Below are 13,590 nucleotides of genomic sequence, written 5' to 3'. Positions count from 1 at the left end.
ATGCAAATATGCCACAAAATTAAAATGTTAAAGTGTCACGGTCATTTTAATTTTTTTTTTTTTTTCAGAAATCAATAGTACAGGCGATTTTAAGTAACTTTGTAATTTGGTTTATTAGCCGAAAAATGCATTTTTATCATGAAAAAAACAGTTTGAAGCTCATGCTTCATGCTCATGCTTGCTTATGGAGAGGGGAGGGGTGGAGAGAGATGAGGCACCAAAACAGGACAACAAAGAGTTAATCTACAGTTAATCACCTGGCTATCTCCTCTGACAGTCAGCACTGACCTCTCAGACCTCTGAATACCGCTGTCACCCACCTCTGTGTTGTGTAATCCTTTGTTCTCTGCTGCCGGCTAACTCCCTCCTTCCTCCTCCCCCCTCCCCTCTCTATAGAACAGACAGGGTTGTCTCTGATGCAACAAGTCACAATTTCCTGATATTTTGCAGTGGATGGAAAAGAGGGAGGGAGGGACCTGGGAAATGTCTTTTAAATGCAGATAATGGCATATTTGCCTAATAAACCCAATTACAAAGTTTCTTAAAATTGCCTGTACTATTGATTTCTGCAAAAAAAAAAAAAAAAATACGACAGTGACTCTTGAAGGCCATTTTACACAGGCTGATTATGGTCAATGAGCATTCCTAGGAATGCTCAATTATCAGATTGGCCTAGGTAACATATAGAAACATAGAAGATTGTCGGCAGAAAAGGACCACCTAGTCTGCCCTTTTGTAGTGTAAAAGTGTCAGATCAGCTGACGATCAGCTGCGGTAAGATTTATCTTTATCGGCTGCACATTTTTGTGCAAACAGAAGATGTGCAGCCGATGACAACCTATTTAAATAGCTGCTAGAATAATATAGTGTTCATTCATGCCACATGATTTATTGTGCGTTGTAAAGTCACTGCAAATGAAAGTCCTCGCACAGCCAAACATCGAGCCATGTTAAAGAACCCTTAGAACCCTATTATACGGAGCGATAATTGGCTAAATCAGCCTTATTTGGCTGATCATCATGATAGAGAAAATGATCAGCCAATGACAACGATCGGCTGATTGTGTCTTTTGGTTCTGACTAGAGGAGGATGTACCACCAGGTACATCCTCTTTAACCTGAAGCCACGGATTGAATGACGCCAGCACGGGGAAGCCGATGCCGCAGTTCGTTTTCCGAACCAAGGCCCGGTTCCCGTGCACGGCGCCGTTCTATGCACCGGGCCTCTGTCCGGAAAACGGACCGCGGCACCGGCTTCCTCGTGCTGGCGCCGTTCGATCCGTGGCTTCAGGTTAAAGAGGATGTACCTGGTGGTACATCCTCTTTAAAATCTTTGGCAGCTATCTGCGCATCTCTATGTGCAATAAAAAACTGTATAATTACCTGGCCACGCTCCTGGTGTTCTTCTGCCCTCTGCTTGCTTCCCAGAGTGGGTCTCTGAAATGACAGGTGCTCAGCCAATCACTGGCCGCAGCTGCCCTGGGAAGCGCTCAGAGGAACACCAGGACTGTGGACAGGTAATGCATACAGTTCAAAGGCAAGGTCTGTACAAACATAGCCAACAACGTCCATCCAGCCCTTGCTAAACAATTATCGGTAAGCGAGCACCTATCTAGCAGATCAGCATTGGTTAAAAGTAATATTCTGTTTAGAGAAGAATGGGTGTGTTTTGGGGACCATCAACCATGATTACTAAGCTAAATGGCTCCACCTCCATGACTACAAGTAGGTAATTGGCTAATAGAGCTACTATTAATTCTCATAGGGACATGTTTGAAAGCTGTGGTACATTGGAAAGGCGGTGGAAAGTTAATGAGCAGTTTCATAAAAAAAAAAATCCTGTAAGGATTTATGTAAAAAAAAAAAAAAAAAAAAAAAAATGTAGGAAATAAGTCAATTCTGTTTTATTTGTCAGTATCAAATTATACATCGTATCACAGAGACTGTGCTAACATCACATACTAATAAAAAGGGGAGGGAGAGGAAGAGAGACAAAAGCTTTATTCAAAATTGTTAATAAACTGTGCGTAGGAATCCATTCACTGCAACAAAGAACCAGCCAACAACTTTCAGAACAAGTGCTGCTGGCATCTATTGACCATGCTTGGATAAAATACATTTTGGCATACCACGTTTAGTAAATCAAAATACTCCTGCTCCAATAATTCTGTACCTGATCCTGACAGCATTTGTACCATCATTAAATAAAAAAACAAAAAATGAACATAAAAATAATCATCCATAGCTTACGTAGAGGAGCACTGTTGAAAGAAAAGTAATCCAATTACAAAACTGTATAAACTCTCCATTGTCGTCATGTGTCTATGAACAGGTCACTCAGCACCAGAAATTCAATTATTTAAATTAGGGACTGCTAAAACATGGTGGTATTAAGATGCCACGAAGGCCATAAATTCTAGCAAAGTGTGTGCGTGCTTAAATCCATTTGATCCCTATATCTGTACTGGGGCCTATGGAATTGGGTTACCAACATGTGATCTTAAAATTATTAAAAGACCTACACAATATAATTCTTTATCCATACAGAGTTACAACTTTTGAAAATTTCAAAAGCAGCATTATATATTGTATAATTTGATCATTTTACACCTAAATCTGGTATAGAATTATATGTCCAAGAGTTTTTTTTTTAATCAAATACATTTAGGACAAAGCCCCAGGATATACCTCAAGTCTAAGACCCCCACCCATGAAGAGAGCAGGTGTCCTGAGACCCCAGTTTTGCAACTCAAGGTATGGCTGCAAACATGAATAGCTAGCCATGCATGTGTGCACCCAGCTGTTCCACTCTTCATTATCTGACTCCCTCTTTGGTTTACAATACAGGGGAGGAGGTAGGGGAGTTCCAAAGGTGGTACCTAAGACATGTTTAAGGCATATGCACATGGTAAGCTATACCTTTCTACCTTTCATCTGAAAATAGGCTTAAGAACATCATTTTAGAAATATTGGTAAATATTGGAAGTCACATTATGAGTTTTTTTTCCTCCCCAAATACTGGACAAGAGGCAATGGTGCAGAGGTAGAGAGGTATGGGGGAGGGTACATAGTACAATTTATGGGGAAGTGACAAACAAAAAAAAAATAACACGTTTCTTTAATCTGTCTGAAACGGAGATGCTGAGGAGAAGGAGGGACCTCAAGGTATGTGGTTGACAGGTTTTCTCCCTTTAATTATTTGAAGTCAGGTTTTTCAGGGAAAGTACAACCAGCCCGTCGGATAACCACATTAGCAGAATAATGGCCAGCTCGGATACACTCTTCCATAGGTTTGTCAGATACCAACTGAGACAGGAAACCTGTAAAGAAATCACATACATAATTGACTCTTTGCTACTGAGTGACACATGGCTGGAATGATCTGGAAATACATGATAGAAGTTCTCAGAAAAATACATAAGGAATGAAAAAATATAACAGTATAAAATGTGAACTATTAAGTGCAGACAAGTCTTTAAAGGCTTAAAAGGTATAAGGCACTTTTATGCAAGTATACATACACAAGTTTTTATCTTCAAGGATGGTGTTAAGAGATGAGCTCTCAATTGTTGATTTTACCCCATGTATGGGAAAGATAAGTGCAAAGGTCAGCAAGGACCAGGCAAAAAAAGTTCCTCCCGAAGGTAAACGCAGACGTAATCCCCACTTTATCAGTGTCAGATAAGAGAACTGTGACAAGGGGAGATACCAATAATCATAAAAAATGGTTTATTTAAAAAATGCAATTTGCTAATTTTTTTATGATCATTGGTATCTCCAAATCGTGATACTAACATCTAACACTGGTTAACTGGGGATAACGCCTGCACTTGCCCTATCAGGAGGATTGTTCCTTGGCTGGTCCTTGCAGACATTTGCTCTCACTGACTTGCACTTAAGTCCTGTGGTGAGCAGCGGTGTTTCTGTATCAGAAAACCTTCTATAGAGTTGAGCCTATATGACCGTAATCCAAAAGGTGAGTGCACGTACAAACCAATTCTTAAAAGGAGATTAATGGCATTATTGTGATATACTACAGCAGAAGTTGCCTTACATTTGTTTTTCTACAATGTATTGGAAGGGTAAAAACTTCATCTTTTCAACATGTAAGTTGCTGTTGATATACTACATGTGAACATGGCTTGGCAAACCAACTATATTAGCCTAAGTTAATTCTTAACATTCTCAGTAAAGGTATGTGCACATTCCCGATGCTCATTCCCGCACGCTTCCGCTTCACTTTCCGCCTGTGACATAGACTCCATTCTATGGTCAGGCAGCTTCCACCCTCCGCTCAAAATATAAACCAGTCCATTCTTTGGGCGGATGGCGGAATGTGCCTGACCATAGAATGGAGTCTATGGCACAGGCGGAGAGTGCTGAGACGAGCGGTGGAATCTGCGTGTTTTCCTCCGTGTGTTTCCCTCAGTGTGCACATACCCTTAGGCTATTAACATGTATTTAAACTTCCTCAACCCTTTTGCAGCCACCACCGAGCTGTCTGGCAGCAGCTTACCCCGCCCCCCCTCTCATTCAGAAAGCATAGCTGCTCAGCCACTGAACGTTCATTTGTATAGGATTACTGAAAGAGATAGTTGTGGAGAAAACAAACTTTTAACCAACAGCTATTGAAGGTGTATGGCTTTGATATAGCCATGACAGGCAATGTGTGTATAGGCAATGCTTCTAGAAGAGAATACCTCCATACATTCTTATTTTCCAGTCGGTTTGTACAGAATAAGACAAAAAACACTATGTGATACTGGAGGGCTAATGTGCCTCTATGGCAGATCTCTAAAGGCCCTATTACACGGAACGGTTATCGGCTGATATCGGCCATTACAGCCAATAATCGTTCTGAGTAATAGAAGGCAATGATCAGCAGACAGGAGCGGCGGCAGCAGACTGCTGCTATCCACTATGGGCTGCCCGGACGATCTAGCAATCATCCGGGCAGCTCCCCCTGTACCCACCCGCTCGCTTTGTGTGGTTTTTAGATGTTTTTAACTGTTTATGTCCCAGTGTGAAGTTTGTTATTTTGATTTACGTGGAATACATAATACATGAAATATACATATTTTCTTCTTTGTTTGGTGTGCCAGTGAGTACATATGACAGGCCTTCCCTTTTAGTTTTGTTGGTACTATTTATATTCCTGTCATCTTCTGAGCACCCTGTAATTTTGGCCGTGCATAGTCCACATATTTTTGTCACCAACATGAACAATGTTGGCTGATCGTTGCAGTTGTTTGTCTTTCAACGATATGCTGCCATAGCTCTGAGGAACAGGAGCGACAGCAGCAGACCGCTGCTATATGCTATGGGCTGCCCGGATGATCTAGCGATCATCTTTGCAATAGCGGCGGCAGTAAGCAGGGAACGAGGAGCAAACAAACACTGACAGCGCTTGTTTGCTCCTCATAGTTGCCCCGTGTAACAGGGGCTTTACAGCTCTGTACAAAACAGAACCATAATACAGCCACAGGTCATTGTTTGGGAGACTCCGTGACAAGGCATTACAGTCAAACTATGTCTTGAAGGTTTGCAAGAAAAACTTACCTCCAACAAAAGCATCCCCCGCTCCATTGGTATCTACAATTTTACTCTGGTCAATTTCTAACACAGGGAACGACACAACTTCATCAGCTGAGGAGGGAAAGACTCAATTACTACAATATTTCATTTAATTATTAAATAGCATGACTGAAAAGCAATGTACTAAGTATAAAGGACTATCCTGGACCTTGTCATGTGGGCAGTGCAAGTTAAGGACAACTAATACTTCTGCCTCTTCCTTTTAGATATTGGTGGGAGTCACGACAACTGGACCAGATAAGTCAAAATTGTTTTTAACAATTGTAGGTGTGCTGCAATTGGATTAAGGAATAAAAACAGCTGAAGCAATCAGCGTTATCATTGGCTGCTCTCCATGAGATCAGTGATCTGTTTCTCTTTTGGCTCTACTAGGCATTGCTCCCACCTAGCCAGAATCCTACTCCACACTGATGAGGGGTAACACCCCAAAACAGCTGTCTGTGGATGGACACCTGGCCTTGGTTTTTCCCTTGTCATTACATTGACTTATAAGGCAACTTAATATGGTGATTTTGGTGGGTTTTGGTGGTTCCTGGAGGAATATCTGGCTAGTCCTGTTTCGAGACTCTTTTTTTTTTTTGCATATTCATGTTTCCTAGGAAGCAATGCACCTAGGATTTCACTGCATTGAGCACTTTAACCAGAAGCCGGCAGTGTTATCATTTGCTGGTCTCCCTGTGATCAGTGATTTGTTTCTCTTATGGGTATAAAAAGGGCATGTAAGAGTCTCAGCAGCAAGAGGGGCAGAGGTTCACCAATCTATTTCACAATTTTTAGATGCAGTTTTCTGCAATTTCAGAAATATGTTCCTCAACATAAAATTGTGAAGACTTTGAATATCCCACTATCTACAGTACATAATATCATTAAAACATTGAGAGAATATGGATAGCACTGCATTGAAAACAGCCATGATTCTGTACTGGAAATGGGCTCAGGAACAATTCCAAAAGTCACTCACTGTGCAATCAAATGCCAAGTAGTAGTTATATGTCAACATGAACCAGAAACCCCACTGTCTTCTCTGGGCCAAAGCTCATGTAAAATGGACTGAGGCAATATGTAAAGCAGTTCTGTGGTCAGATGAATTAAATGTAAAATGCTTTTTAAACCCATAGATGCTGTGTACTGTGGACTGAGGATGAGGAGAAGGACCATCCAGCTTATCAGTGCACAGTTCAAAAGGCTGCATCTCTGATGGTATAGGGTTGCATAAATGCCTATGGCATGGGCAGCTTACACATTTGAAAATGTTGTTTTTTGCTGAGAGGCCTCATGAATCCTAGCTATGCCCCTGATATTGACTCATTGTTCATTTTCTATAAAAGCACATGAATGTGTTTTGCAACTTCAATTGTAAAAGTTCTGTCTCTAGGCTTCTCTTGACCCAACAGGACCTCAAAATCTTATGGTTTGACACTTTAATGCAGATAGTGTTTCAAAAGTCATGAGAATGCAAGCAGAGCTCTGGATAACAGCTGTTCATTATGGTTTGTGGTTACTATAGGCTCCATAAAGGAAGTGTATCATAGACATGTGCCGTGAGAGAGCAGGATTAACCCTTTGTGTCCTCAAACCTTGCCCATTATAGCTAAGGGTTGAGGTAAAGTTTGCTTGATTGAAGACCTTTTAACAGTTCTAACACTTACATGACTAAGTCATGACAACACAAGATGTTGTCATAATGTACACATCAATGTAATATCTGCATGAATGTCACATTCTAACTTTATCCCCCCAGCTATGCAAACGCTGCAGTGTGCGCTATAGAGTGCCCCAGCTGCTGCAGAATATCATTAATGCGCACTTCAGATACTACTAATCATATTCTGGAAAGGATAAAGGCACTTCACATTACTGTATACAGAAAACGAATGGGAATTAACCCTTCATAAAGAGGTTCAGAAGCAGATAAAGTGTGTATTAAAAAGGAACAATGTATCCTGTAATGGGCATATGTGTACTCAGCCTGTGACGTCTAGTATACAGTACTTATAGGCACTACAAAAAGTTGTATTTTTCTGTGCATAGCATTCCTAATTCCCACACAATTTAAGCTTCCATATACTATACTCTGCATCACATCAATGAAAGGAAACCTGGAAGATTGAGTGACATAATACATTCCCTGAGGTTCCAGAAAGTCAGAATAGAGGTGTCTAAGTAACTTATCTATACAATCTTGGGTAGTAAAGGAAAAGCCTCGTTCTCAGTCTTCTTATTCTCCATGGAAACTAACTTGGAATTTCTGGAAGCAGCTGGCCTGTCAGTTAAAGCTAAATTTCAGGGCAATGCAAGATGGGGAAGCGAGGTGCCAGGACAGCCCTACTCGTTATGGGCACTGCTCTATTCATTATCATGTCAATGGAGTCTGCAAAGCCCAGACAAAGCAGGGTTATGAGAACCTCCCAGAGCATCCTGACTCAATCAAGCAACAATACTTCTTACAAGAGCATCTGTAACACAGACGTGATTATGTGGGGGCCTGCTTAGGGTTACACTGAAGGCAGGATAATATATGAGCTGGTTTATCTCTCTCCATCCTTTCTAGATATATGTACATCTATAGTTGCGCATTTTTTTACACACCGTAGCCAGATTTTTAAGAACTCATTAGAACTGTTGAAAATTAATCCTAGCAAACATCCCTACTTTTCGGTTTCTAATATACTTGCTTTTCTCTTTCATGACACTTCTAGGAGTCAGAAGTTTACATAAACATGGTCTCCGCTCGCTGCTACAGGACCTGCCCGCTCAGCCAATCAGTGACTGATGCAGGACACTGTTGCGGCCATTGATTGGAAGCTGGAATGAGAGGAGACTACCAGGGGACTGGAAGGAGCAGTGGGTGTGGGTGATCAGGGTTGGCAAGTGTAGTCTTTTATTTTTACCAAACCGCTAGAAACATTAAAAAAACATTGTGCTAGAATATCCCTTTAAAATGTCTAAATTTAAGTTGAAGTGTTTCAGACAGGCTTTCATATACCTCACACAATAAGTTTCTACAATTTTGTCCCAGTCCCCCTGACAGAACTGGTGCCACCGAGTCAGGTTTGTAGGCCTCTTCACTCGCACAAGTTATTTCAGTTCCACCCATAAATATTCGGTGGGATAAAGGGTAAATTTAGCAGTTTTCATACCTTATTTTATATCATACGTCATGCTGCTTGTTCAAGTAAAAAGTGATCTTTTATCAACTGCAGATTGTGCTAAGCGGGAGGGGCTTCACGGCAACAGTGCCACTTAGCCCAGCCCTCCATGACGTCATAGGCACATAGGCCCTGCCCCTTGTTGGCCTTTGGAAAAGGCTCGCCCCACCCTTCTAGGTTGGCCCATACCGATGGACGCCAAGAGGGCGGGGGTCTATGTGCCGATGACATCATAGAGGGGGGCAGAGGCGATGATGTGGGCGGCGCTAAGTGGCGTTGTAGTGAAGCCCCACCCACTTAGCACAATCTGCAGTTGATAAAAGATAATTTTTTACTTGAACAAGCACCATGATGTATGATATAAAATAAGGGCCCTATTACACGGGACGATTATCGTGCGAAAAAACGTTATATCATTCAAATTTAAACGATATCGTTCTGTGTAATTGCAGGCAACGATCGAAAAATCATTTGTATGGCGTTGATTTAGACCTGAACCTAAAATTATTGTTAATCGTTCGCTGTAATTCCACATTCGTACGCTCAAGTTCCCCATTTGTTCACTAATCGTTCAGAGTAATTGCACATTGTTCATTGTTTTGCTGGGATCAGAAGGAGTAAACGATCATAGTAACAATTGCAATAACGATCATAGTAACGATCGTAACTAACGACCATCATTCTGTGTAAAATGTTGAACGATTTCAGGTTAACGATAAACAATCTCGTTTGCGATCGTTTATTGTTAAGTCATTAAAAATCGCTCCGTGTAATAGGACCCTTAGGCATGAAAATGGCTAAATTTACTCATTACACCTGTGTAGAGAAGTCAGAATGCAAAAAGGGGCTGACAGTGTCACTTTAAATAGGTATTCTAGGAAAAGTTTACCTTTCCCCTAACCACAGGATAGTGGAAAAGTAGGAGATTGCGACCTCTGTTCACCTCGGCGATCTCCATAGAGGGCACTGACTTCTGTATTATGAATATCTATTCATTCCTATGGAGCGACAGAAAGAGCACAGTATGCTGGAAGAGCGCTGTACTAGCCTCTCTCTGACACCTCCATAGGAATGAATAGAGCCATGGGTCAACGTGCCTTACCTGCGGCTCTATTCAGAATACAGAAGCCAGGGCCTGATACAGAGTATGGCGGGCGGGGGGGGGGGGGGGGGGGATGGGGGTTGGCACAGAGTTTGAACCCCCTGCAATCTCCTACTTTTCCACTATCCTGTACATGGCAGCTGTGCCATTCACTGCATTGTCCGACTGACAATGAGACTACATGGACTAACTGAGCAGGTGGCCGGGGAGTACATTGTGCTGCTGTTGCATCCTCTTCCCAGCTATATCACCTGATCGCAGTGGGTATCAACAGTGAGACTCGGTAGGAACTTTTGACATGTCTGATGATACTTTGTGACTGGTACTTAGGCTGCTGCCTAAGCATCTCAACATTATGTGGAAGAAAATGATGTGATCTATTCTGAAATGTACCTGCCCTATGTGCAGCAAAGCAGCCAAAAACAAGATGTTGCCACCGTGGAGCTCCATGGTCGGGTATGAGTTCTTTGGATTGCAAACCCCTCCCTCTTTTCTCCATACACAATAGTCATTATGGCTGACTAGTTCCATCAGAACAGAAGGTATTTCTCTAAAAAGTAAGAACATTGTCCCTGTGTACAGCTGCAAAGTGTAAACTGGCTTTTTTGGAGTAATGGGGTCTTTCTTACCAAGTGGCTCTTCGGGTCATGTTGATAAAGGACATTTTATTGTTGGTATAGATACCTTTACACCAGTTTCTTCCAGCATCTTTAGGTAATCTGCTGTTCTTGAATTATTTTTTTTTACACCAAAGTATATTCACCCCTAAGAGAAAGAATGTGTCCTCTTTCCTGGTGTAAGGTCCTGGTGCTTACACTTGCATAGTAGCATTTGAACAGACATAGGACCTTCAAGCATTTGGAATTTGCTCCCAATGATAAACTAGACTTGTGAAGGGCCATAACTTTTGTCAGATGGCTAAGCAAATTTATTTACAATTTTCATGATCTCAAGCAGAAGCAGCCTCTAAACTCTAAAATTTTCAAAGCTATTTAAAAGGCACACTCAACATGGTGTATATAAACTTCTAACCCAATTGAATCTTGCTATTGTAAATTATAAATGAAATGATCTTTGTGTTTAAGTTGAGATCCTGCTAAAACTATAGTTTGTTGGCATGAAATCTGTTGAGAGGATACATGATTTTTCAGGACTTCATCTGAATGGATATTTATAATGACTTGCATGGAAATAAGTTTTATTCTAACAAATTTAAGCAGAATGTTAAGGCATCTAATTACTATTAGTTAAGCCTGACCAAGGTGTTCGGCTTCTTACAGCTATGTTCCCAGATTCATTCGTGAACAAGCACATTTAGGCCAGCCAGGTAAAAATATTTCCATACACCATTGGCTTTAAAAGTGGATTATGTACCTGTCAGAGTTTAGAGAAGCTAGCCTGCCGTGCAAGCAGAATGGTAGGCACCTTTTAAGGACTCCAATTAAAATTAGTGGAAACAGCTGATAAATAACTAAACTGGGCAAACACCTTGCGATCTATCATGTCGGGTTTCTCCTTCTTACAACTTATTTTTTCTAAGTTTTGGCAAGCAATCGCCTTCATCTGGTTCAACAGGAAAAACCTGTATGTGAGTCCAAGACAAACAAAATCTGGTATTTTATGAAATTAGAAACACTCTTGCACATTGGCTTTGTCTGGCATTACAGCTTAGCCCAATTCATATAAATTTTTAGGCCAATAATTATTTTATGTGAATAGCTTTATTAAGCCCCACTATTCTATTTAACTAAGTTTGTGAAATGGGCTAACCGTGAAAATGATTCACTCGAGGCTTCACTCTTCAGCATAGGAGGCAATTGCTTAACTCCGATTAGCCCTAAATGATATACACCAAAAACGTACATGTAATTATTGGCAGGGAGAATCCCATACAGACGTTTACTGAAGCAATTACTGTCCTAATTATCTCATCCTATAAAAGATGCTCGTTTCTTACAATTAATTATCAAAGAACAGGCAAGTCATTCTAAATTAGGTGAAGTAACCCATCCTGCCCCATGAGATCATTGCCTTTACGTGGTTCTTTTTCTAATGCCCATGGCACAGACAGAAAACTTGTCTAAATAAACCCCTATCCGCCACTTCTTTAGTTTGACACTGCAGAAAACAGCAGCATCTTGTGACGGCAGAACACGGTGAACTCATTAAAGCAAATTCATTTCTGTAAAATTATGAGGGTGGGATGACATGCTGAGATTTTTCAGATGATCAGATTTCCTATCTGCAAATAACTGGCTCATTTAAATAATCTGCTTTCAATGAGGTTAAATGACAGACACTTAAAAGGGTTCTGTGATCAGTACAATATTTACATAGGCATGTGGCTTAAGGGTCCCAAACACTTTAAAACAAACTTATAAGAACCAAACCCACCTCAAGCGGCAAGTTCGGATGTCAGTATATAGTGGTTTATGGGGCTCTTCAGATATTCCACTGACAGATGATTTTGTTGAAGTTAGGGGTCTGGTGTTCTCAGAGAGATAAGCAACCAGAGCTGTCTGGCTGCGGCTTACCCATCCCCGTAGAGAACACAGGAATGTTCTGATGTGCTAAACTTTTATGTCTATGGGGAGGACGAGAGAGAACTATTAGTCGAACATTTAACAGACAGTTATTGAATGTGTATAGCCACTTTTAGGGTGCTCATACACCTTAGACTAAAATCTAGGGCGTATGGCAGGCTTCCAACTCTCCATTGACAGATTATGTCATTGGACAAAAGGGTTGGGTATCTGGCAGCCGCTTACCCCTTAGAGCACAGGACTGTTCAGCCGTGCCAAATGTGTATGGGAAGGTTGGGAGGAATAACTGTTGACCAAACTAACATTGGGCCAACAGTTAAAGAAAATGTACAGCCACCTTTGCATATAGTTCAGTGGTGCATCTTGTCTCATCAGATCTTAGAGAACAAAAAAAATTTGAATATGAGCTTTGTGCTATGAAGACTAATTTCAGTGATACTGACATATACTGTAGTAAAGGGGTGGACAGTTTGATCAAAAGTAACAACTACTTCCTTGTCTATAGCCCATTTAAATCCTTTATATAGAAGTCATTAGAGTGATCTAAGACAGGAATAAAGCTTTACCAATGAACACTTAAAGGGAAAATCCAGGATTAGAAAAACTCACTAACTGTCTTGTAAAAATGAACCACCCCTTGGTCCCCAGGTTGTGTTTGGTATTACAATTTTTCTCTATTCACTTCAAAGGAGCTAAGCCACAAAACCACAACCATGCCGAGGGCAGGAAAGGTGCAGTTTCTGGAAGAAAGCAGTCATGTTTTTATTGTTTGACCTTATTTAGCCCTTATTTTAGGCAGATCATCAAATTACTGCAAAAAAAAATAAAAAATAAAAAATTGAAGCATGCATTGTCAGATTTCATTCTGAGAAGTTCCACTTGCTTAGAAAACAAGTGTCAATAATTATCTACAGTATGATGAATTTTATAAAATGTGTAAGTATAACAAGTTTCCAGTACAAATCCATTCATAAAAATACATATAATTCTTATGTTCACTTCAAAGAAAATGTTTCATCTGAAAATGACCAAAGGTTTAAATCAAGTTTTTAATGTTTAACATAGTTAAGAATTTTTTGTGATATTTTTTAAAATTTTCCATTTTACTGTCTATATTATAAGATAAGCTTCCCCGCAGCACACTGATTGGCTGAGTGGGACGTCCAGATGCTGGAAGCCCCTGAAGCAAGCCGGAGCCGGG

At 40.7% G+C, this 13,590-nt stretch overlaps 1 protein-coding gene across 2 annotated transcripts in view; it reads right to left on the bottom strand.

Moving 5' to 3' along the window:
- Positions 1-1,889: 1,889 nt before the first annotated feature.
- The window catches only part of ADK (adenosine kinase), a 138,635-nt gene continuing 126,934 nt past the window's right edge, over positions 1,890-13,590 (bottom strand). For both annotated transcript variants that reach the window (XM_069980842.1, XM_069980843.1), the window contains exons 10-11: positions 5,560-5,646; positions 1,890-3,320 (exon numbers count right to left, since the gene is read on the bottom strand). In XM_069980842.1, coding sequence (XP_069836943.1) covers positions 3,196-3,320; positions 5,560-5,646 — 212 coding nt within the window. In that variant the 3' untranslated portion in view covers positions 1,890-3,195. The remainder of the gene's footprint in view (positions 3,321-5,559; positions 5,647-13,590) is intronic.

The sequence above is a fragment of the Dendropsophus ebraccatus genome, chromosome 8, assembly GCF_027789765.1.
Source record: "Dendropsophus ebraccatus isolate aDenEbr1 chromosome 8, aDenEbr1.pat, whole genome shotgun sequence".
Lineage (NCBI taxonomy): Eukaryota > Metazoa > Chordata > Amphibia > Anura > Hylidae > Dendropsophus > Dendropsophus ebraccatus.
The sequence above is the reverse complement of the archived record's forward strand: the minus strand, read 5'-3'. Positions and strand labels throughout refer to the sequence as shown.